The 25,285-nt window shown below is 36.9% G+C and overlaps 3 protein-coding genes across 14 annotated transcripts; 2 read left to right on the forward strand and 1 right to left on the reverse strand.

Annotated features, from left to right (window-relative positions):
• Window positions 1-290: 290 nt before the first annotated feature.
• LOC100679085 (blastoderm-specific protein 25D) lies at window positions 291-20,892 on the reverse strand. Of its 10 annotated transcripts, none has more exons than XM_031929672.2 (14): window positions 20,424-20,573; window positions 20,234-20,329; window positions 7,298-7,724; window positions 6,993-7,102; window positions 6,723-6,907; window positions 6,396-6,635; window positions 5,632-6,052; window positions 4,360-4,564; window positions 3,887-4,243; window positions 3,473-3,812; window positions 2,876-3,404; window positions 2,378-2,759; window positions 2,197-2,297; window positions 434-2,118 (listed from the first exon to the last, which is right to left on the reverse strand). In XM_031929672.2, exons 3-14 carry the CDS (start codon window positions 7,668-7,670, stop codon window positions 1,981-1,983), a joined length of 3,381 nt encoding a protein of 1,126 aa, XP_031785532.1. In that variant the 5' UTR covers window positions 7,671-7,724; window positions 20,234-20,329; window positions 20,424-20,573; the 3' UTR covers window positions 434-1,980. The 10 variants fall into 10 exon arrangements, with proteins under 10 accessions (XP_031785515.1, XP_031785532.1, XP_032454420.1 ...); XM_031929668.2 differs by lacking the exon at window positions 20,424-20,573 and adding an exon at window positions 20,783-20,892 and having other exon boundaries at window positions 455-2,118; XM_031929671.2 differs by lacking the exon at window positions 20,424-20,573 and adding an exon at window positions 20,787-20,874 and having other exon boundaries at window positions 455-2,118.
• LOC100121702 (cathepsin L1) lies at window positions 9,189-16,526 on the forward strand. 3 transcript variants are annotated; one of them, XM_016989977.3, is made up of 5 exons: window positions 9,189-9,408; window positions 13,546-13,698; window positions 14,024-14,224; window positions 14,654-15,017; window positions 15,306-16,526. In XM_016989977.3, the coding sequence occupies exons 1-5, from the start codon at window positions 9,295-9,297 to the stop codon at window positions 15,515-15,517; spliced, it is 1,044 nt and encodes a 347-aa protein (XP_016845466.1). In that variant the 5' UTR covers window positions 9,189-9,294; the 3' UTR covers window positions 15,518-16,526. The 3 variants fall into 3 exon arrangements, with proteins under 3 accessions (XP_016845466.1, XP_008209263.1, XP_001605314.1); XM_008211041.4 differs by having other exon boundaries at window positions 9,203-9,387; XM_001605264.5 differs by lacking the exon at window positions 9,189-9,408 and adding an exon at window positions 11,951-12,404.
• On the forward strand, window positions 20,039-24,927 carry LOC100120611 (cathepsin L). The gene is made up of 7 exons (XM_031929703.2): window positions 20,039-20,138; window positions 20,645-21,053; window positions 22,544-22,661; window positions 22,876-23,028; window positions 23,271-23,474; window positions 23,830-24,187; window positions 24,310-24,927. The coding sequence occupies exons 3-7, from the start codon at window positions 22,566-22,568 to the stop codon at window positions 24,516-24,518; spliced, it is 1,020 nt and encodes a 339-aa protein (XP_031785563.1). The 5' UTR covers window positions 20,039-20,138; window positions 20,645-21,053; window positions 22,544-22,565; the 3' UTR covers window positions 24,519-24,927.
• The last annotated feature ends 358 nt before the right edge of the window (window positions 24,928-25,285 follow it).

A 25,285-nucleotide genomic window follows, 5' to 3' on the forward strand; every position in this document is an offset into this window, starting at 1 on the left:
TTATTTGATGTGGTTTGCGTTTTTTATCTTGCCAGGTTATCTTTACGGAAAAACTTAACCATACCTAACCTTACCACAATCGCGGAAAAAACATGGCGATTTGGGCGCGAAAAATTTTAACTGTAATAAAAGAACTTGTCAAACACAAATAATAAAATAAATATATGCGCAGGTGTGAATAATTATAAAAAGTACACGATTTCATTAACATTAACTTTATTATTTTGACGATTGATAACTGATATTATTCATTTTATAAAATAAAGTCGCATTAATTCATTCACAATAAATAATTCTGTTGTATTTTTCATAAGAAATTATTCTTAGTGTTCAATAATATATATTTACTCAACACCTTCTTTATATCTTTATACAATTACAAATATAGTTTCGTTCATTTCACGGGAGTTTCATCTACCTTTCTATGTGCTAAACTTAAAAAAAAATACTAAAGTTTTAAACGAAGCTCAGGTTTTTTAATACTTAACAGAGTATAAGAAGTAACCAATATGTATATGTATATAAATTAATCATTGCGTTACATTTATAATATCAATAATCATGCGATTCCTGGTTTAGTGGTAGTTCCACGTAATATGACAGTTTTATTAGATTTTGCAAAGAAAAAATAGTAAACTAGCACTAGTTGTAAAGCACGCGTTTATTGTATATCACAGCTGTGGACTATAAAATATGCTTTTTCTAGTGCCATGTCAACAAACATGAGTAACTTTCATTTTTACGAAATAAATATACAACTTTGTAATTATAGCCTAACATGTATATTAGAAAAAAATGTTATTTATCATATACGAACATATAAAGTTATTGAAAATTACTTATATGCTTCCTTTATTATAAACAAATATAACTGTCATAATTGATAATATATAACTAGCTATATTATGAATATAAATATATATAATTGTATCATTTTTCCTATATATGCATGGCCAAAAAATGATTGTTTCTACAAATTCATCTTAGATATATATAAAAATGAATGTAAATACTTGATCAAATTTAAGCATATCTTAAACTAAATAAAAAGACTAAGCAATCGACGGTATGGCTACATTTAACGTAAATGTTAATTAATTTTTTTAACTTAAATAGATAAAAGGTACCCACGTTTGATTTGATTATTTTAGATTCGTTTACAATGCACTACAACCTAGAAGTTACGAGTTCTGAGGTTTTTCAAAAATTCATTTACGTATAATACAACAAATTTGTTTCAATATTTTAATTATGTTGAAACAAGTGCCGTTTATCAATATACAAAAATTATATAAAAAGAAAATGACTCATATCAAAATATTATTCGGTTATTAAGATAACATTACAATTACATTTCCTTCAATGACTATAGACGATTAATAATTTCTACCTCATTTTAAAAATTCAAACAATGAGTTACAAAGAGAATCCAATATTAATTTTTTAAAAATTACTTGATAAGCTCGTTATAGAGCTGATTTACAGACTTAGAATTGAATATTATTTATTGCAAGCTCTTTAAAAATGTAACTCATTTATTTCTATGTATGTGTTTTTAAGTAAACTAATAAGGCAAATCATGTTCGTTTATAAACGAACATTTGGACTTATGTTTTTATAAACTACTTATCTTACAAACGATCATTTTACACTTGTGTCTGATATCTTTTTAGGAACCGAATTTTCAAATGTTTTGTGTTCATTCAATTAACTTCATTTTTGTTTTATCATTCTTGAAGAAATAATGACCGATCACCGTTCATGAAATTTAATTATACGGAAGTGTATATTACGCGCAACTTTTTAAAGATTAGTGACGACCATAATTGACAGAAAGAAACAGAAGGACTCTAGTATCTTTTTAGTTTTTGATGATTACATATTTTTCTCTTAAATACCTTTAAATCATCCCTGAGTTCTATCTCTCAACAAATTGCTAAACAACGACACGCTGATTTCAGTATTTTCATCTGATTATAATTATGTCGACGTCGTCTCGATACGATTTTGCGTCAGGATCTGGCAGTGCTGTTCTAGGCGCTTGATCGTCTCTGTAAGTTGAGCATTTTCTACGTACAATTCCTTGGTCAAAAAATCGTTTTTGGTCAGTTTATCTTTCTGAAAAATTATTGTTAGCAACGCGTTAATATTTTATATTGGTCATAAGTTAGATCTGTAAGAATATGTTTCACGAACCTGTTCTTGATTTAATTTTATCTGACGATTAAGCTTATCCTCTGTAGCTTTAATAACAAATTGGAGATTCGACATATCTAATAGATGTTGCTTGTATATTTCTGTAAATAAATTAATATAAAAACTTTTTGTAATGTACGCCAAATATTTATTTATAATAAAAATGAAAATTATAGTTTACCTTGTAAATATTGTTCATTGTTCTTTTGCTGAGTTTGGTAGTATACTTGCATATACTTCTGCTTCTGTTCCTGAGCATATAGTTTTGCACACAGATTCGAAAAAATAGTTTGGTGCTCAGGTGCTATCATAGGATAAATATGATTCGCGTTCATAGTTTTTAAACTCTGCAGTTTCATGATTTCTTGCTTCAATTTCTCCTTCTGTTTTATCAAGTTATTGAATTCGTAATCTACCTCCATCTTTTTGTGGTAGTGATGGTGATGATGTCTACTTTTTCCCTCGCTCCTCCGGCTCTTTTGCCCTTCATGATGTTGCTGTGGAAGATTTTGATGTGTGTTTGCATGGCAGTCGCAACTTGGTTGCGTTGTCAATTTATGGCACTGTCACAAAAAATAGTACTTTTATATTAAATGTTACCTTGTTTCGTTCGAGACATACTGATACTAAACCATTTATTACTATTATGTCAACAAGTATTTTTTCGTTTTACTATTACCTGTACGCACTGTTGCATCGTGCAACTGTTAGCCTCCATAGGAACTGTCGAACTAGTCTTAGGGATTGTGTTCTCAGTAGATCCTCCAGGTGAACAAAGCTGATTATACAAAGTTGGATACATGTCCTTCATCGGCTCTTCTGGGAACTGCACCGAAATATCCGCCAATGACAAACGTTTCTCGCTACTGAGTTTAGCTTTCAGCTCCTCTATCTGTTTTGTTTTTTTAGAGAGTTCCTCTTGGGCCTCATTTCGCCATTGCTCGAACTCTTCCTCGAGGTCATTATACTGCTGTTCAAGACTGAAACGTTCTTCGATCGGCGAGAGTCGGCCATCATGCTTGCCGCTCGGATTGAATTGCTCTTCGTACTCGGCCATCTTGACTATTAACTCAGAAAACTTTTCATCGCTGATCTTTTGCTCCTGTTCAAAGATTTGACGCTCTTCTTCTAGCTTTGTACACCAATAGTCCTCACATTGTTCGTACTCGGCTTTAAGCATTTCTAGACTCTTTTCCAAGTCGCTTACTCTGTTAGTAAAGTCATTGGATTAGCGAATACTTAAAAAAATTGAATAAATAGATAAAGTTTAACAAACCTTTCTTGCAACTGCTTTTTTTCAGCGGCATGTCTAGCTTCTTCTTCTTTTAGCGGATCTTTCACCTCGACGTTACACTTTTTGAAATTCAAATTATTGATAACTCCTTTTTTGCCCGTTTTTTCTGATTCTTTACGCGGTGGATAGTCTCTTAATCCCGATAGCTTGTTTTTCGGGACAGCTTTTATTGTTATAACGTCGAAATTTTCGTCCATGTCATGTATCGTATCATCACTAGTGGAAATCCTTCTGCAATTCTTAAATCTGTCATTTCTAGGCATGACTAGGTCACGACAGGATGATGATTCGTTTATACGGCTACTGCTTTTGCACTCGGCCTCTGCGAGATGAAGAAAGAAACGTTAATTTTTACCAATTCGATAAATCATTTTTATAACAGTGATTCAAGCATACCTAATTCATTAGCTAAATTTCTCAACTGCTTCTTTTTATTATTAGTCGCCAGTGTTGCCTGATTCGCTGACACACTTGACTGATATAGTTCAAGCTCGCTTATCAGCGAAGAGACCTCAGTCCTTATAACAGCACATTCCGCGCAAAACTTTGCTCCAGTAAGAAAGTTTCGGAATTCCTGGATAATTTCGGTCAGCTTATTAATACTGTTACCGTTACTGCTTTGTTCGTCTACCGAGGGCTTGCTACGTGTGACGTTGATGACTTTGATGGTTCTGGAATGATCTGAATATTTTTGATGGTGCTTATCCTCATCCTCTGTATCACTTATTTCGGTAGTAGGCATACTTATCAAACCTAGATTTAAAAAATAGATAAAATGATTCAGAATGTCTTAAATAGCGATAGATTACGAAAATCTATTCATTCGTTGAAAAAAATTTATTATTGTAAGAATTGCTTGGTAATGTTACCATCGTTTTCATCCGATATAGTTGATCTTATCTCTACGCTAGAGACAATACTTTTAACGTCATTATCCCTGTGCTTCAATACTTCTAACTCCGAAGTCAATTCATCATTGTGGTCCCTTAAAACTTTCATCTCCGCCTGAAGCCGCTTTATATGCGACATCAGATCGGAAACCTGCTCATTCTCCCTCGTTTCAATGCTCTCCACCTGAAACATTTCAATAGAACCATTAAAAGTTAATAAATTTAATACAAATTATGTAAATCAACAAACGCACAAAGTTACTGCAAATAAAATTAAGCAGACGAACGCGAGACATGTCGGAGATGCGCGTCTGACGCGACTGAGAGAAGAGCTTCCGGGAGCAATAGACGGACGGATGAAAACATCGAGACGCAGAAGTACGAGACTGTCTTTAATGACCCTTTTAGCACCGCGAATAGAACTATGCGAGGTTATTTCGGGTGACACACACCCCTCGACAAATCCGCACAACGTGTAATCAGTGTTGGATTTCCCAGCTTTGGTTTGCATTCTATACTTTTGCAACGTTTCACACAGAATAGATGTATGTACAAGCTTGTTTTTGAGATAAACATAAAATTGCATTGACAAAATAATAAATACAAAGTAAATAATTAGTTATTTAAACTCGTTATTACGTCAAATTTAACTAAAAAAGTACAAATAATATACCAGTGTAACTTTTTCACTAACGATAGACAACATAATCGACTTCAAGAACACGTGTGCACGAGCAGATCCGAAAGAAATAACTATCACATCGCAGAGTCGTCTCGATTAATTTGGAACGACCAAGTGAGCGGCATATATTTCCAATACTCAAAATCTATCGAGGCTATCGCGTGGGAGGCGAGGAAAAAAACCTGATGGAACGACAAAACGCAACTTCGGCACCTTCAATCGCACCACCACCAAGGACAATTATGCATAATCAGCATCGCGCGGCGAACACTCGCCGTCGCGTTTTTCTCGAATATTTTAGTCGAGCAATTTATATGGTATTCCTGGCGTATACTTTTTGGGAGATTCTTTTTATAAACGTTGCGTATTCTATCGCGCGTTTTTTCGCTTCTAGATGAATCATTCAAGCTTTTACATATAAGTAATAAGTTCTTTCTAAGTTTATTAATTAACTAATTTTTATTATTAATTAATTTTTTAACTTATTAAATTTGTTCTCATACTTAAATTTGTAAAAATTTAATCAAACCTATGTCCATAGAAGTATATACGAACAGTTTTTTTCTTACCTGTTCATGCGCAGCAGCAAGCTCCTGCACCTGTTTAGTTAACTGACTATTAGAAACCTCAAGCTTGCCGATTTCCTCACTCTGATTCTGATTCTCCGTCTCCAGGAGCTTCAACTCCTGCAACACACGTGATAATTCGGCCGTGATTCTCTGTTCCGCCTGCTGCGAGGCCTGGAGCTGTTCCTCTAAAGACTTAATGGTCAGACTGCTCTTGTCGCGTTCAAGATTCAGCTGATCCGTAATATCCTTAAGAGCTTCCTGATGCCGCGCTTCCATCTGACGTATTTGTTCCTGACGAGCTTTGTCCACGCGGGTTTGGTGCTCGTCGATTTCCTGCGCTAGAACGTTTGCTCGATCGTTCGCCTCGCCGATATCTGCTCGAAGTTTGTCCCGCTCGCAGCACAAGTGTTCCATCGAAGTACTGTTGAAAAAATGGATATTGGTGAGATTAGATATAAATTTTGATTTTTTTTAATTTAGACTTTTGCTGTAACTTTATCGTTGTAACTATTTACGACTTTTAAAGTATGTAAAGTTTAGTTAATCTTTAAGTCGAATACTCTTACGACGGACATTCACAAAATTGTTAAAATATAAACAAAGGGAATTAAAATAATATTTATCTAGATTTACTTGACAAGAGATACGAGTTATTATAATGTTTGTTGCCTTTTAATTTATTACTTATTGTAAACCTTTTTCAAATATTGAGTATTGTCGTTACTGCTTTCTTTACTAAAATCAAAGCGCATTTTTAAACTTACTGTAAATTTCTGACTTCTTCTTGGTATAGGGCCAGAGCTCCTTTCAACAAACGCACATATTCCCCTGCATCTTCTGCATGAGACACATCTCTATGACTCTTAAGCTCGGACGATAAGGCATTTGATAAATCGATAAGATTAATTGTTGGTGCGTCGAATCCTAACTCATGCAGCAGAGAATTGGCTTCTGGTATTCCCGCAACTTCCCATAATTCTATAATAGCACTTCTCAACACATGCCTAAACATTAAAACAATATTAATAACCTCATGAAAATTCCTTTCCATTTTTAAGACTTTTTTTAATATTATTATTATTATTATATACCCAGTTTGATGATGTATAAAATCTTTGTCTGACTTTGTTTGATCTCTTCTTGGATGAGTAGACCAATTTATACGTGACTGTTCGTGAAATTTACTACTAGCACTTTGAACAAAATGTAGAAATTCATCTCGGTTGATAAAGCCGTCACTGTCTAGATCGAGTTTTTCAAAAATAAGCTCAATCGACTGCAAGTAATTAAAATATGCATTAATTTGGTATCTTGTTACATTTTAAAAAATAACCAAGGATATAAAAAGTACTTAATCTTACTTGTTTAGGTAGAGTAGAGCCACCATTACAAAAACCATTTATATCTTCTATTGAAAGTGAATTTTGATTACTCCATGTTTCCTGTAGCCTTTGATGATCAAAGGTTTTACCTGCAAAAATAATACAAACATTATTACAGATAAGTTAAATGAAAAAGTAACACAAAAGTATTGGATTAAAATTAGTATAAAAAGCAACAAATTTTCATTGTGAAAAACAAATAAAATTCTACCAAATTTCAAGTGGTAGGCTACTGTATAACAGTCTACTGTTATAATAAAAGGTAAACAATGAATTCTACACACTGCTCTGTAATTGTTGACAATTCATATTCTCCGACTGTGTCCTCTCTCCTGACTGATGATTGTATCTGGTATACAATGTGTTGTTCTTACACAAAGCTTGCGAATCACCGATGACTTCCTTTTCTAGTCCCTCCTGAGATTTTCCGAGCAATGCAAGAAAGCTGTCTCGAAATTCATAAAACGAGACAGACCTATTGGCAGTATCTATCTCAAGCAGCTCTACTATTGCAGTTCTGTGACTCTCTTCCAGTTCCAGCTTGCTGCAGAGTGCCAGCAAGCCATCTTTGTCAAGTCCATTTTGCCCCTCTGTTAGGCAGCTCTTGAAGACATAGTACAGCTGCTGCTCATGCGGATCGCTAGGCTCCTCCTCCATCTCATGCCTCTCTTCTAATTCTGCCGGCTGTCAAAAGTGCAACCTACTCAGCACCTGAAAAGAATGTATTAATATTGGTGTTAGCAATCACAAACATGCTAAATTATTTAATTTTAAATCGATGATTGAAGCTAGATGCAATTAATATGTTTTACTAGAGCATGCAGTTTGTAAATGATTAAATCAGCGACAGCTTTGACTGATAAGAGATTGAGTAAAGGTTACCAAGGTCTAGATACAGTTACAAAACCACAACATGAAATTGATCAATTTCTCAAGCTAAAGCAAAAATAGTTCTCTTGCATTAGCAGCACTGATAGACACAGATAAACAGTTGAACTGAATGCAAATACATTAAGAAAGTGAGATAACAGTTCAGTCCTAAACCGAGACTCCTGACATTAACAAATGTCCGTAAAATTGATGAATCTTAATGTAAAACCATGGAGTAGAGATAAGAGTACCCAGCAATGACTAATGAGTAGAAAATATATGAAATTTCAGATTTACAGATTAAGCAAACTAACCAGATAAGCATCAATATTAGTAAACAGACTGATAAAACCATCAAAGATGTTCCAGATAGCAGTGACTATAGCACTTATACACTCGGCACAGCAGCAATGTTACAATTCTAAAGCTTCAAAACAAGCAGCCAACAACCTATGAAAACAAACTCGCACAGGCAAACATACGCACACCTGTCAGTTCTCTCACTTATATCACCTATCGAGTTGCTTGCAAGGGAGAGGTACTGCGCGAAGCCTGTGCGTAGAAAGAGAGAGAGATACACAGTGAGAATTAAATCCACGTATTCCTCATGAAGAGAGAAAAAAGAAACTTTCTCAGTCTGCAAAAGGGGACAAAATGTGCGCAAATCGAGTGCAGCGTCAGTTTCAACTAGCTCTCCAAAGTAGGCAAGAGCAGCTGAAAGTTAATTGAAGGACGCGAGTCACACGCGAGGAGCCATGGGATCACACACATGCACCTCTCTCTCTCTCTGTCTCTCTCTCTCTCTCTCTCTCTCTCTCTCTCTCTCTCTCTCTCTCTCTCTCTCTCTCTTTGCACGTAGTACTCACAAGCGCTAGCGAGTGTATGTAGGTATATAGCCATATGCAAGACGCCTCGAAAAAAGCCGCCCACGCAGAGAAAGAGCGGAGCAGACACAAAACCAAAACAACAGTAGAGCAGAGGTGTATATATAGCGATACAAGCGTGCGTTACCCTTGAGATTCGTCGGATCATGCGTGCGCCCTTTTCACAGTATACTTATATACGGTTATAGCTTAGCTCTACTGGCGCCGATCGACTGGACTGATAAGAACACTTATACCTGTTCTAACGAAAATTTTCGTTATATGAGTAATTCGGAGCAGCACTTTCGCGCGGGCATCAGCTGATTTGATTTCGCGGATCAAGCTATATACTAGTATAGGTATATATAACATGCGTGTATACACACGGTGGGACGTACTACTGCTATTCGAGAATCGAGAGGCAGTTGTGCGGCTGTGCAGTGAATGTTTTGCTCTAGTGCAGCGTGTATGTCTATAGCTCTCTGTAGTGGGTAGGTAGTACGTGTGTCCGGAAGGAGAGGAGGCTCGAGACAGAGACAGTTGTATATATGTACAACAGTTGTATACATCTTTCACTGCATGGACATTGGACACGTTTTAGCGAGTACAGAGAGCGGATGTCGTACATGTGTGCTGGGTTGGTGCGTACGATCGCAATGCGAGTAGGTATATTACGTTATGAGCGTTCGGTAGATGGCTAGAATGTATCGAGTTCTGTTATTATATAACTATATATTTTCTGAATCGGGAGTAGAGTAGCAGATTGATTTTCTGCTGTCCATGATGGTCATTCGATATATGGAATGGAGGATTTGTAATTATTATTACTTATATAACACGTGCGTGCACCGAGGTTTATTTTGAAAACCATTAATTTTCAATCATTCCACTTTTCGAAAATTCGAACGCGCAACGCGTATCTTACGCGTATTATACGCGGCTCAGCGGATTAAACAATTTTTAATAATGATTAATGATCATTTATCATGCAATAAAAATATCCACAGAAGGGATGCATTATTATTTATTACACATTTGTTATATACATATTAAATTACAGTATACGCGTTATAAAAATAATAATGTTTCGTGTGCTTAATATGAAAATTAATGAAAATTCACTCCTATCATATTATAGCATATGAGTTCAGGGGTGCAGGGGTCTTATTTTTAATTTTAAACTGCAGATGATTCGCATTCGGCTCGACGCTATGGGATTTCCTGCCAACGAGGCGTGTGCGCGGATGAAAGCTGGTTAAAAGGATTTCGAAGGCAGCCATGCGCGCACGTGTCCGCACATCCTAAATATATACATATACACATATATCTTATATGTATATATTTGTGCGCACTTCCGGCGCGAGTGTAAGTGCAAGAACCTCCGACGATCCGGATTTTCGGTTTCTGCGCTTTGTGTGGGAGGGATTGTTATTGGACTACGTGTGTGTTCTAAATTACAGTAATTTATTTCGTGCGTATGTTCGAAAAATCTTTAAATTTTAGTCTATCTTTAAATCTTTAAATTGCTTATATTGATCACTGAATTTATGAACTTTTCCGCGGAAGAAGGATAATCGTTGAAAAAATAATAATAATATACACAAAATAATAATTATTAATCTAGTAGTGTATATTTTAGGAATTTTATGATAACAACCGAGATAAATTTTTAGCGAATGGCACAACTTGGTTCGATAAAATTCAGCCATCTCATACACAGATGTGATATATACTATTCACTACAGTTACATCGTTAAAAAAACTGGATTTTCCCTATAATTCTGCGAGATAAAATTGTTTGCGATAATCCTGATTATACCTCCTCGCATCGCGAAACTAAAGCAATATATCAATTTTGTATGGATATTCAACAATTTACGAAACGATATCCCAGAAAACAATATTTTTCCGCATAATACGCGGCCCATATATATATATATATATATATATATATATATATATATACACAACACGTTTTACCGCAATAAATAAGGGTTTGAGCGAAGAAGCCGCGCTTCGAAAATTCATTCACAGGCTTCGCACGGTCGTCGCATCCGCGTGTAATATGTTTCCCCGAAAGCTGCCTATATACTGCATTATTAATAAGCGCGGCTTAGGCTCTCGGAAAAAGGCGAAAACATGGTCGCAGATTATCCAACACGCGCGTATAACCGCACTAGTATTATAGTCGCCTATACCATTATATACTCTTATATATATATACTATACTATATAGGCAACAAATGTCACTGATGCGGCGCCACGTGGAAAACCAATGTCGTTACTAAACGCGCATTTTTTCCGCTTACACGCTCGAGATACAGAATATTAATGACGTTAATGTGAGATAATATGTATACATACACATATTAAATGCGAACGGATAAGATAGAAAACGCCTCCGTATAAGCGGGGATTCGATTCGGAGAGCGATATATCTCCGGTGAGCGTCATCGTCGTGCGGGGTCGTTTGTTCGACTGTAAGAGGGAGAGAAGTTTATCAATGGATCACCGGCTGTATTGAGAAATAGAGTTTATGCACGGGATTCGATTGACGAATAAGGCGAGGAGGAATAATGGAGTGACAATATAATGGGGAGAGGCTTTGGACGAGTGCATTGTTGATTATGGACTATTATCACTGATGTACAGTGCGCAAATAACACAAAGATTGTTTGTCATCGCGAGAGTAAAAATAATCCTTGTTATCGTTTTGAATTATGGTTTTTGTGAAATATCGATAGTGCATTTTTTTATTGCGTTACATAATGAAAAGTTATATTCCTTTTTTATGGCTGCTATATTGAGGAATACATCTATATAACGATAGTACTGGTACTGCCATGTGCATCATGATCTTGATGACTGTACGTCCGCTATGTGTGACCACCTGAGATTATGTGCGATTGTATGGTGATTATACGTGATGGCGCAGAGATGTATGGGTACATATACAAAAAGACGTAAAGTTCTATTGACATTCCAGTCATACACACTGTACTGAGATGCATTTTGCAGCTATGTCTGTATACGCATAATTTCTATAAGAACATCTAAGGCGATTCTTAATAATGCATACACATTTTTTTATGAACGAACAGATGATCAGATGGGTTAAAATACATATATATATATATATATATATAAAGCCCAATTTGGCTCATTGCATGGTAATCTATTTTGCATACGTTCCTGAATCTATTACAAGCCGAGCCACGTGAAAAGCCCAACACAGTCGTGTCTTGCGCGCGTCGGGAAATCCGAGCGCACGCACGATATTCCGTCCGGCCGTTTACGTTCGCACGTATAAAAGGGACGATTATAATCGGCCGAGCGCGCAGAGTGTGCGGACGTATAGAGCGCATGAACGGCCGGCGGCCCGCGTCAAGACTTGTCGTGCACCAGTGTTGTATAGTGCGCAGGTCTTATATTGCAATCTGCTGTACATCGCAAGTGCAGTGCTGTCAATTAAGGTGCGAGCGAGGCTTTTGCTCGATCGAATATAAGCGAAAAAAGATTTTTAAAAATGAGTGCGATGACTCGGGCGACTGCCGGTGTGGTCGTGTTGCTGTTGCTGATTCTTGACTGTGCGAGATCGGCACCGTCGGCTCCCAATAAACGTAGCTTCGTGGAGGACGATGACTGGGCTGCTTTTAAAGTAAGAGGCATTTCTCAGCATTTTGGTGCGAGGTCTTGAACGAGCTTTTCGGATATCGTGTTCACATTGCGCGCTTAATCGCTATAAGTACAACACGCGAAATAATAATAATTTTTTCAGTTTTGAGTGCAGCGGACATTTTCATTCGTTGAGAAAATTAGCCGAACGGAAACACGTAATACGGAATTTCCTGGATAAAAAACGCTGGAATCGTTCTAACTTACAGTGTATGTGATTATTTAATATGTTTAACGTTTCTGCGGTTACGTATGCAAATGGTAGTACGTATAAAAAATCATACGCCAATCAGAAACGAGCTTTTTAAACACTCTTTACATCCTTGCAATCGTCGAGTAAGCTCTAAACTGTATTTTGAAAAATTGTTAATATATTGTTTATGAACTACTTCTTTGCCTGGGCTAATTCTATCAAGTCGGTTTGATCCACCAGCGGTACTTGACCCTTTTCGAGATTAAAATGATGACTTTTTATTATATATTTCGATCTTCATAAAATATTTTGAGCAATACAACTTTGACAAAAACAGTTTGATCATTATATCGGCTCTATGAGTATTTAGATGGTCTAATTATTTGATTAGCCGCTCTGCATTACCAAAAGAATCGCGCGCGCGCGCAATCAAGTTATTTAGTTGCTCAGTGCTTTTGCCTCTCTTCAATATTGTTTCATATACTTCTAACTTTATAATTTTTAATGTATACCGATATAATTATCATAGAAAGTGACGCAACGAGCACATTAAAATGATTTAAAAATAATTGATGCAGTGTATATAGTACTTCATGCGAAATAAAGGAAAAAAATTTATATCGTCAAGCAGATATAGAAATCCGTACGCAATACTCGCGATTAGGATACGCATAATTCTTTTTCAATTTCATTTCATAATTATATCAATCGATGACGTCAAATTAAAAAAAGGTGACATTATATACCGTGTCGTATCGCATGGCTGAGCGATTGCAGCGGGAAAAATCAGTATCGGTCAGCTGTTTACGCGCATCGAGCGTTAAAAACTTATCAGAATCTTGTGCGCTTCTGTGCTAAACGAACCGCATTTAGTGAATAAATGTACAGAATATAATCGTTACTATGATACATGTAACTCGATTGATTACAGCTGCGTTACAAAAAGAATTACAACGGCGACGTAGAGGAGAATTTCAGGCGATCGGTTTTTCACGAAAATCAGCGCAAGATCGCGGAGCACAACCAGAAGCACGATTTGGGCCTGTTCACTTACAAGGTCAGGATAAACCAATTCGGTGATATGGTGAGTCTATTTCGGAACTTTTATTTTAATATCTCGTATTTAAAAATAAAACCGTTTGATATCGTCTTGAGCCAATTAAATACATGAGGCGATGCTATATATTGTGTGTATATATATATATATATATCTTATCTGTGCTGTAAAGACACGCCTAAAAAATGACTACTCGTGTCTACCCTTGGAGTGAATTTCGCTTGTACAATCTGTAGTGTAGAAACTTGCTATGAAAAAATTGCTTATATGCTTCTGTGAATTATATATACTTTCCAAAACACAGATGCATCATGATTCAACTGCTTATTAAAAAAGAATGATCAATTTGCAGATGTTTGAAGAGTACAAGAACTACATGCACGCGGCGAACAACACGATCACGCAACTAAAGCGGATACCCCGAGGCGACGAGTTCATTAAGCCGAAATCCGCCGAGAATGTGCCGGAACACGTGGACTGGCGACAACGTGGCGCGGTGACACCTGTCCGAGACCAGGGTCTCACCTGCGGCTCTTGCTGGGCCTTCTCTGCGGTGATTATATCTCTTTGTGTTCATACATTCTGCGAATCGCTTAGTTCTCGGTTCGCAAGAACGACAAAAGCTTTATTGATATAGCCTACTATATATATATATATATATATATATATATATATATATATATATATATATATATATATATATATTGCCGTCGGTATTTATAGAATGGGCTGTCATGAATTGAGAACGACCGGCTATTATGAATGGCTCTGCACCGTCGGACGTATCAAAAAATTCGCGCTGTGCGATATAGTGCCTACTCTATATATGTATGTATGTGTGTGTGCGTGTGTGTGTGTCTATATATATATATATATATATATATATATATATATATATTGTTACTATTATCACTTGCGTTTTCGCAACGTGTCTAAAAGCTCTCTGAGGTCGTGAATTTTACAGAAAAATGTTACATTCCAGGCAGGCGCACTGGAAGCCCAGTACTTCAAGAAAACCGGCGTCCTCACAGCTTTAAGCGCCCAGAATCTGATCGACTGCACGATGGAATACGGGAATCTCGGCTGTGGCGGTGGTAGCGCTGCCCTGTCCTTCCAATTCGTCGTCGACCAGAAGGGCCTCGAGCCCGAAGCTAATTACTCGTACGAGGGTCGAACCAAGGAGTGTCCCTACAATACGAGTGACGACGAGGACGAAGAACTCGACGCGAGTTTCATCTACGTCAACGGCGGGGATGAGGCGACGCTCAAAGTAGCCGTTGCAACGGTTGGCCCTTTTTCCGCTGCGATAGATGGCTCGCACGATACTTTTAGGTTTTACTCGGAAGGTGAGTTTCAAGGGCGGATGTCAATCTTGGGGTTGTTTTTGACATTAGATAGAATTTGCATCATTCCCCTGTATTTATAGCTCTGACTTTTGAAGCTTATAATTAATCTATTAATAGCTCTTCGATAATAAGCGAACAACCTCAATCAAGTCACAGTTTCCAATCGATGCAATAAATAATGATGGTTGAAACTGCGCGCAGATGCACCCTGAGTCGCGACCAATTGATTTCGACCGATCAACCCCGCGGAGATGATAAACTGTTTAATCAATACCGATTTTTTGGCAGGTGTCTACTACCAACCCGAGTGCAACGAAGACGACCTGGACCACGCCGTCTTGATAGTCGGCTACGGCACGGACAATCGCACGGATCAGGACTTTTGGCTCGTGAAGAACAGCTGGGGCGAGACTTGGGGAGAAGGTGGTTACTTCAAGGTCGCCCGAAATCGGCGCAACCACTGCGGCATCGCTGCAGCAGCCGTCTATCCCGTCATCTGAGCTTCGACACTCTAATCCTGCATCACGACATTCGCTCGTGCGATGTGTGTAAATGCGTCTGAAGTTCAGAGGTCGCGTCAGCCTGCGACGCAGTTGTGCTATGCCGATCGATCGATTCGGTGGTAACAATGATGCATCGAGAGAACGACAAGTATATATAGGCGAGATTAAGATGCGAACTCGTGCTCGAGCTTTTTTATTGTTCTAAGCTGTAATTGTGAGATGAATGTGATTTGAGCGCGCGGAAAAGCGTGTTTCGAGCCGGTGTGCATTGTGCAATGGAGATTAATATAATAATGTGTGTAAAAATGTGTAGTATTAAATACCGATTAAATTTGTTAATTATTCACTCTATAGCTGATGATACGTATGGTATTTTAAATAGGTGGATCGACACGGACGATGCCTTTGCAAATTTCTCGATGATTTCAAACGATAGTCTGTAAGAATTTCAACTATACATTCGGTAATTTTCGAGTGTCGGTAAGTAAGGAATACGATCGATACTTTAGGTCCCATGCGAAAGTATTTACATTAAATTCAAGTATACCGACTACCAATAAATCGTCGCTAATTACGAGGAGTAGCGCAGTTCAAAAGAATCCATTTAATACTTTTAGGGCATTCGGATTAGAATAATTCTACGCGACGAAATACGGCATGAAATACTATAATCATCGTTGTATCTCTATGCATTTTTAACGATCTTACGATTCTACTTGAATTGTGTGTGCCAGAGCCTATAACTGTTAAATAATTTCTATTATTAAATCCGTATACATAGTTTTTTTATCGTTATGTAAATAATATGTTGATTAGCTAAATAATTAAGTTGAGTTCAATGTAGAATATACTGTGATTTATGTGCTGTATAGGTAAGCAAGTATATTTCTAACTAACTTTTATAACTGTTATATATTTGTATCTGTATTGTTAATTATTGTTAAGATTCTGTTAACTGTCTAGTAAGTCTATAGTAAGCTCAATAAATTCTGTATATTATGTATAATTGTATTTGAAGATTCTATCTGCAGGGTCCCCTTAAAAATAACAAATTGTATAGTATTCAATAGCATGATTTCTGATGATGAAAGCACTTAATGAACCGAGCCTAAAATCCGGATTTATGTAAATATTTGCATAAGCATAATTGGCATTCAGAAGCTACAAATTAGAGCATCGTCGTTTCTTTACAAATACAGATTAACCGCAAGGTTCACGGAACGCTAAAAAATTGAACTGCTAATACTATAACAGATGAGTCAAGCGGTCAAACAAACGCCCATCTTGATTCACATTAAATTCACATGACGACATCATATCGTATATAGCATTGCTTATCCTGTTACCATTCGGCATCTGTTATATTATTTGCGATATAACTCCATTAGTCACTGCAGTCTGTCTACACTTTGCAAACGTTTATCATTCCAAACTATAAAGCGTTCCTATAAAATTTCGATGACGATATGCGATTACATACATATAATGAAGACTCATATAAATATGATTTTTTTTTTCAAATTTCGATTTAGGTTATTTTTAAGTCGGGATTGATGTTATTTATAATCGTGACTCAAAGAGATAGCGACAAACACTTATTTTTACTTTAGCTCGATATTTATCTAATGTTTGAACTGTATCATTCAAAAAAGTTTTGAGGTTTCGTAATGGGCCCGGATTTAGAAGAGAGTCAATGACCACTGCACGAATAAGCACATAACTGTACACTTTCGTCTCTACAATCCTGCCCCTATACTGCGCAATAGAAAATATAACTGGTTGGTCAAAAGTGCCTATAGTGTATTTTTATATAATTATATTTTTCGTGTATCTCTCTGATTAAAAATTTTTCAATGTATTATGCTAAAAAAATTATACTATACTTATCTACCGCGATTAACCAATATTCTGAATAAATTTTAGAGCATTACTCTAGAAAAATCTCTTGCAAGCTTATCATCGACACACGTGAATTCCGCAGTGACTCGAGTCACGAAAACAAAGTTTCCAAGCATCAGAATTCTCCTCGTGAATGTCAATTGTGAACGGGGTTACTCGATACACATTCGATCTTCTATACCATATCACAATCTCTCGCAGAACCGCACATATGCGCATCTCTCTCGCAGCGATATAGTATACATAGTGCGCGATGTCATGGCGAGAAAAAACAGCTGCAGTCATATGACTTGCGCCGCGGCATTGAGTCATCTATAGACTATATAATATCGCGCGAGAAGCACGTGGTGTTGATGCGCTCGTGTGAATACATGTGTGCAACACTGATAGAGATTGTGTCGAAGAACGGTATTATATGCAGCGGGATGCGCGAATTTCGTGAGGTTGTTGACGCTATATAGCTCGTCGCGGTGGGACTTCCTCGAGATTTTTATGTTTTATCGCCGGGGATATTCAGGTTGACGTTGGGAGAGCACGCAAATTTTGATTCGGTCCGCGATCGCTTGCGTAACTGACAATTTTTCAGCGCTGCTTTTATTGAGTTATACTTGTTCGATGTAATCTTTTATTTCTGGCGTAAAATACGCTAAAGTATACAGAGAAGGTTTTGCACGAATGTGTCATGTATATGCATTATTGGCTGACAGAACATCGTCCGGAAGAAGTGCGGTTGGCTCACGTCGTCTCTATCGTACTTTTTTTACAGTAGCCGGAATTCGAAGCGAACTACTGCGACTCAATTATTTGTTTGTGTTTGGAAATAGCTCAAGCTTCTAGGTCTATAGCGCAATATTAACGCAATGTTTCTCATCTGTTTTGATAATGCGTATTTACGTTTTTTCATGGCTACTTGCACTCAGTCAACTGATAACGATTGAGCAAGACAATTTTCGGATTAATTTCGAATCTCGAGTAAAGTTATTACATTCAATAACGTATACACAAATAAGGAGTAAAGTCCGAACGACGAACGACTAAAAATAAAACAATGGCTCCGCATATACTATCCATTCACCGCACCTGCGACGAAATCCAAAATAACTCGAACAATCGAGTCACGCTTCCAAAACCGACATAGACGAACTCAAGTCGCAAATAAACGTCGATCGATCGCCTTATCGAACGCGCGAAAATATCCCTAAAAGCGCTTACGCAGCTCGACAACAAAGCGTCGACTCTTTCCTTTTGCGCGCAGAGTCCGAAAATGCTGCCACACGGTGCTCTCTTTCATTTCCCGCGCGATAAGACTCGCTCGCAGTACGTACATGCGTCGCGCGAACTTAATAGATATACGCTTTCGATAAGCGCGGGAGAAAGAGTCGGAGAAACGAGAGGCATATGATTCGATGAGGCAACAAAAGAATATAAGCTTACGGAGTCTCGTGGTCAGCGCTGGCACACACACACACACACACACACATGTGTGTGTGTGTGTGTGTGTGTTTATATGTATGCTCGTTTCCTGTATTCATATTTATGCGCGATGTTGCCGTCGTCTGATATGCGCATCTGCGACTCGAGGTGGTCTAGTTTATTTGGATCGGGTGCGCATCTCTTTAGTGCAAGAGACGAAATGTTTTCTCTTTGCTTTCGATATTTTAGAGTTGACTTTTTGGAACAATTAGTAAATGATGGGCCTATTTGAATAAAAATCACACTGAAGTAATCGCACCTACCATTGTACCCTAATAGGAATTATTATACAGAGGAACTTAAAGACTAGGTCAATCTTATAACTATGTTTTTTTTTTCTGAAAACGAAGCGTATAATTTGCTGGGTACCTCGCCTTCTTCCATGCAAACGTCATTTTTAAATCCCAATAAAGATGACACAAACAGGACGAAACTATATGTTTATAAACGCTCTGGTACTCCGTTTCGGAAAAACCGGACGATACACCTACTTATCAGCATATTTATGAATATTCATTCCAACGTGATTTTTGTTAAGAAGGGCGAAAAAGAAAATTAGAGCATTTCTAGATTAACATTTTCAATCATCAGACACAATTTTTTGAAAGTTACTCTTGTAAATCAACTTTTGGGGAAATAATCGCAAGCGTGTTTCTATGTTTATTATTAGTATTGCAAAGTACAGGTTCGAAGAGATTTTTTTGCGCATTAAAATAGCCAGAAATGTGTGTACTTTGTATAACATTGAGTTTTGATAACAGCATGATTATTGAGTTACTATCGAAATTAATGTCAATTTTTTCCAATGTTTTGATATAAGTTTTATAAGTATCTATTTTTAGTTAATACCATATCAAAACTCTATCATTTTGCGAGAGATAATAATAAATAATTAACGTATATCTGTAGAGATAAATTCACGGATTTCTAAATTTCAAACATCATGTATGAACAGACAATAATCTCCATATATTTATTTTACATATCAAAGGCTTTTGATCGAATTCCATAAAATTGATTCTCAAGTCATTGACACACATTTCCAGGACAAATTGTCAGTCTTTTGTTTTGAGACAACGGAAGCTCGATAGGTACATGCGAATGAATCCCGTATATAAGTAAGTGGAAACATCAGTGCGGCAGATAAACCGACGGATGTTACTGAAATAAGTTGATAAACTTCAGCAATTTATCACGCGCGTCCAATATCACACATAATCACATCTGCGTAGCGGCATCTCAAAAGGTTCGTATAATATACAATACCCCGAAATTACCATATCTTAGTTATTGAAAATAGCAACATAACACACAAATATGCAGTGCGAGATATTGACTTACCCGCAAGCCTGTGTGAGTTTATGGTCTCTGGATTATGCCCGCAATTCTGCACACGATCGTTTTTGTTTACATCGAAGACAGCTCCGCAATGACGGCCTATAAACAAACAGAGTACACAAAATCATTGGCTATAAATATTTCATCAAATTAAAGTTTTATTCGTCGTTCAAATTATCAAGTATAATATAACCAAAAGTTTCCTCGTGTGTTTGCGCGCGAACTTGCTCTCTTATTTTTTACACTCACTGACGAAAATCAATGTTTACAAAAGACAAAAGATGCTGCGACCTTGCGACACTCAACAATCCAAACAATAATTCCTACTTATCTCGTTACAATCAATAACTTTCAATTCAATTAATGCAAGATTCAAAGACTGTATCAAAATCTATCAAATATATTACTTATTAGTATGCCTCGGAAAAACTTTTCTCGCCATTCGAACGATGAGAAGTCATTCGCTACTACGAGAACCCACAGCTCCAACGACTATCCCCGCTCCTCAAAATCGACTTGACAAGCGAAAATCTCAATCCAAAAACTACATACCTACCGTTATAAGTCCGAATTTCTTCGACAAAAGACATCAATCATCAGGCTTTTCCCCCAAGAGAGAGAAGAGACAAGCTACAATTGGCAACACTGTCGACGCTGCTCAGCTGCTCGCTGTATTGGTCACGTGGCTCGGCTCTCACGGCAGTGGGCAGAAGTAAACACATAAAGCGCTCGCGACGAGCCTCGGCTGCAGCAGTTCTCGAGCGCGACTCACAGCGTTCGCTTCACACGAATTCTTTAACCCATCAAGTTGATCCTCTACGAGGTAAGTGTCTTTGTTCGCTCTTTATCGCGAACGTCGTCGTCGTTGATCCGACTGCGAAATATCTACGCTCAAGTACGTTTATCTCGTTCTATAAGCTAACCGTCTTTTCGTGCAAAAACGTTCTTCCAACGATGGCGAACGTCGTAGTTAGTGTTTTCGCGAGTAGCGTCGCTTCCTCCTTTGTGTCATCGCGATATCGAAGAACATTGACTTCGTCTCTACCTGTCCACGGGACTGTCGCTCTGCGGAAGTCGACGAATTTCTCGCCAAAACGGGCGCACCTGTATCCTATACTTACGCATGACGCAACCGTCGCTGGCGTTTTTCTCTCGCTCTTGCAATCAACTGGTTATTCCGCGAATCGATAGAGCAATTACATGCCATCATCGTTCCTCTCACCTTCTCTGTCTCGCGAAACAAACGAGCGTCAGGTCAGGCAGCGAGATTTTCGAATTTTCCCGTGAATCGAGAAGGAAAGTCCGTGACCCGCTTTGTTTGGATGCGTGTAAGTGTAACATCTACGTACCTATATATACGTATATATACAGTACGCATTGAAAAAGCCAATGTCACGGCGACGCGCGGGAGAACAGAGAAGCTCTGCGGGCCTTGAGCACAAAGAAATGATCCTACGCCGAGTTCTAAGACGCACTTTGTGTATATGCGCGGAGAGGAGATTGCTTTACCATCAAGTCGAGCGTTCTTAGATGCATTTTTTTTACCTTGTTGAGAAGCTAATCGTAATGGCCTTTGCATATGTGCGAGAGTTTTTTGTTATTGTTGCGAAAGTCGATATCTGGGTTACGGAGCGAGATTTGAATAACGTACGCTTGCCTTTGTTTACGTTTTGGAAAACCCTCGTTCCTTGGGATTTCGGAGTTTAAAATTGATTAATTTTATTTTAGCGTAAAGTTGAGAGAGTTAGCAATAAAGTTGTTTTTATGAACGGCATAAAATCGCATGACTAATGAATTTTAAGTAATGAATCATTTTTTTATGTTATTTTTACAATGTTAAAATTTATACGTTTTTTCCTGTTAATACAGAATTTATGTTGTTGCAGAAATACTTGTTTATTTGCATAAAATGCACACGGTTATAAGAAAATTATTTAATTGTTATCACCCATGCTCACATTTATATAATAGTTTATTGACTGTGATAACATTGTGTTTAGAATCCTTGTAAGATTTTAACTTTGCTTTTAAATAGTTTATTATTGAAACAAATAACCAAAAAATGATAATTTATGAACTTTTTTAATGAGTTAATTTTTTGTAACTAGTCTGAAGAAGATAAGCATTACTGATTGAAGATTGTTCTCAAATTAGTTTAAAGAATGAAAATTGTTCGAGCATGCATTACTCACGCTCAGTCATTTGCTTTGGCTATGACTAATACCTGCCTTGAGGCTCCCTCCGGTTAAATTTCTTTAATTTCACAATTTAAATTTGTCAATACTAAGAATGTATATTTATATCTATTTGCAGATAAATTAAAAATTAACCAATCATGAAGACTTTGGTTGTATTCCTATTAGCAGCCATTGCTGTTACCCAGGCTGTTTCTTTCCTGGATCTTGTTCTGGAAGAATGGAAGACCTTCAAGGTAAATGTTACACTGATATAGTTAGTTATCTGGATTGAAATAATATGTCTTAGATTGTAGAAACTTGCTCACATTTTTATATTTTATTCCTTAGTCTAAATGCAGATTTTACACAAAGCAGATCATTCATTCATTCTGAATAAAAAAATGCAAATGATAGCTATGTAACAAGATGTCATTTGTAAGCAAAATGTAAAAACTTGTTTTTTTTTAGGTTCAACATAAGAAAGGCTACAACAGTGACATTGAAGAAAAGTTCAGGATGAAGATTTTCATGGAAAATAAACATAAAATTGCCAAGCATAATGCCAAATATGAAATGGGACTGGTTCCTTACAAACTACAAATCAACAAATATGCTGATATGGTAAGAAATAATGCCAATTAACGCTATATTATAACAAAAACTTCAAAATCAGTATTGAAAAAAAATTAAATATAATTATAAACGTATTCTCAATATCATTAATTATTAAATTGGAAAATAACTGCTTTTATCTGCAAGATAAAAACAGCTTGAAATTGAAGTAGCATTGATAAAGTATAATTAAGGCGAGTTTAACTTGTATTCCCTGTAAAAATACAAGCTCATGTTATTTTTCATTTTAGCTCCATCATGAATTCGTCAACACTCTTAACGGATTCAATAAGACCAAGCCAGGCATGCTCCAAAGTTACCAGAAGCCAGTTGGAGCCAAATTCATAGCACCAGCTCATGTTGAGCTTCCCAAATCTGTAGACTGGAGGCAAGAGGGTGCCGTTACTCCTATCAAGGATCAGGGACACTGTGGTTCCTGCTGGTCATTCTCAGCGGTATGTAAACAATTTCTTACTTCCATTTGCAATTCTCAAGAGATAAAGAGAACGTGCTTATCACTTGTCTCTGATATATTTAATATTACAATTACATGCTTTGTCAATACTTGATTGTTGACTATTTCATTTTCACAAAAGCTTTATATCTTTTTTTATCATTAGAGAAATAAACTCCATATTTTTTAATAATATTTGTTTTTTAAAGAAACAATAATGAAGCATTATTGTTAATGTAGTTTACCATTACAGGTGTGATTATTTTGAAGTTTTATGTTTACTAACGCTTTATTAGTCGCAAAACAATGTTAAATAATGAAAATAATGATTACTAATATTATTTTTGTCTTTACAGACTGGTGCCTTGGAAGGTCAACACTTCAGACAAACCGGCAAGCTCGTCTCCCTCAGCGAACAAAATCTGATCGACTGCTCTGGCAAATATGGCAACAATGGCTGCAACGGTGGTCTCATGGACAACGCTTTTAAGTATATCAGAGACAACAAGGGCCTCGACACGGAGTCTACCTATCCCTACGAGGCTGAAGATGACGAATGCCGTTACAACGCCCGCAACAGTGGTGCCGAGGATGTCGGTTTTGTTGACATTCCTGAGGGTGACGAAGAAAAGCTCAAAGCTGCCATTGCCACCATTGGTCCAGTATCTGTTGCCATTGACGCTTCGCATCAGACTTTCCAGTTCTACTCTACCGGTGCGTGTTTTTATTGCTTAACACAAAAATACTAAAATATTTTTGCAAACATGAAACAAGCAATTAATAATATGTGAAAACTAAGTATGTAACTATAACGAAACCGTATTTTCTCATTTTAGGAGTTTACTATGAACCTGAGTGCTCGTCTACCGAACTCGACCACGGAGTCCTTGTTGTTGGTTACGGAACAAGCGAGGACGGACAGGACTACTGGTTGGTCAAGAACAGCTGGGGCGAGACTTGGGGAGACAAGGGATACATCAAGATGGCTCGCAACAAGGAAAATCATTGCGGTATTGCCTCCTCTGCCAGTTATCCTCTCGTCTAGAAAATTTGTACAAGAAGAGAAATCCAACGAGCCTAACTGAAGTACTGACGTCTTCATGAGTTGGTGTTGTAAATACTATAAGAATTCCAAAGTTGTTTAAACAACGTGTGATTCATTTTACTCTCCGCATGACAAGTGCATCATTTTCGCGATAGGATGATTTTTTTTTTGAAGATAAGTAAGCATTTAATTGTGATTTTTTATATATATACTGTTAAACATGGTATTCTAGGAAAGTATAAGTGTGGACCCATTTGCGTTATCTTATTATTGTCATCATCGAGCATGTCTTATGAGTTTGATTCCATCGTTTTAATTATTAATGAAATAAGAAAACGCTCAAAGTGTTCCTCTGTATTATGAGAGATTTTTACAATGTGAAATAAAACAAAATATATAAATTTTTAAATTTTGATTCTTGATTTACAAAAACCCTTTTTAATAGTAGAAAAATAAAGTTATAATTATATAAAATATATATTAAATTGGTTTCATGTGATTTCATTTTCATTTTTAGTAGTTTTAGTCGCTTTATTTCCTTCTTTCAATAAGTTAAAAATTAATTTTTACAAAATGTATAAACTTAATAATTAAAATTGAATCCAGCTTTGAAATGTTGCCATCCTAAACTGTCAATGAAATTCAATCGGTTGCGATCTCCTATACATCCTGGTAAGTTAATACGTCTTATTTAGGGTTCGCGAATATTCCAGAGATACCATATCAGTGATGCGAGAATTTAGTGCAATGTCAAAATATAACTAAAT

Source organism: Nasonia vitripennis, chromosome 1, assembly GCF_009193385.2.
Source record: "Nasonia vitripennis strain AsymCx chromosome 1, Nvit_psr_1.1, whole genome shotgun sequence".
Lineage (NCBI taxonomy): Eukaryota > Metazoa > Arthropoda > Insecta > Hymenoptera > Pteromalidae > Nasonia > Nasonia vitripennis.

Excerpts from the sequence above, each read along its gene's own strand:
- LOC100679085 (XM_031929655.2), bottom strand. The coding sequence starts at position 7,670 with ATGGAGGAGGAGCCTAGCGATCCGCATGAGCAGCAGCTGTACTATGTC. Across the intron at positions 6,908-6,992 it reads GCTCTACTCTACCTAAACAA|TCGATTGAGCTTATTTTTGA; the intron begins GTAAGATTAAGT and ends AATTACTTGCAG. Across the intron at positions 4,565-5,631 it reads TTGCTGCTGCGCATGAACAG|GTGGAGAGCATTGAAACGAG; the intron begins GTAAGAAAAAAA and ends GAAATGTTTCAG.
- LOC100121702 (XM_001605264.5), top strand. The coding sequence starts at position 12,273 with ATGAGTGCGATGACTCGGGCGACTGCCGGTGTGGTCGTGTTGCTGTTG. Across the intron at positions 13,699-14,023 it reads TAAACCAATTCGGTGATATG|ATGTTTGAAGAGTACAAGAA; the intron begins GTGAGTCTATTT and ends ATCAATTTGCAG. Across the intron at positions 14,225-14,653 it reads CTTGCTGGGCCTTCTCTGCG|GCAGGCGCACTGGAAGCCCA; the intron begins GTGATTATATCT and ends GTTACATTCCAG.
- LOC100120611 (XM_031929703.2), top strand. The coding sequence starts at position 22,566 with ATGAAGACTTTGGTTGTATTCCTATTAGCAGCCATTGCTGTTACCCAG. Across the intron at positions 22,662-22,875 it reads AAGAATGGAAGACCTTCAAG|GTTCAACATAAGAAAGGCTA; the intron begins GTAAATGTTACA and ends GTTTTTTTTTAG. Across the intron at positions 24,188-24,309 it reads TTTCCAGTTCTACTCTACCG|GAGTTTACTATGAACCTGAG; the intron begins GTGCGTGTTTTT and ends TTCTCATTTTAG.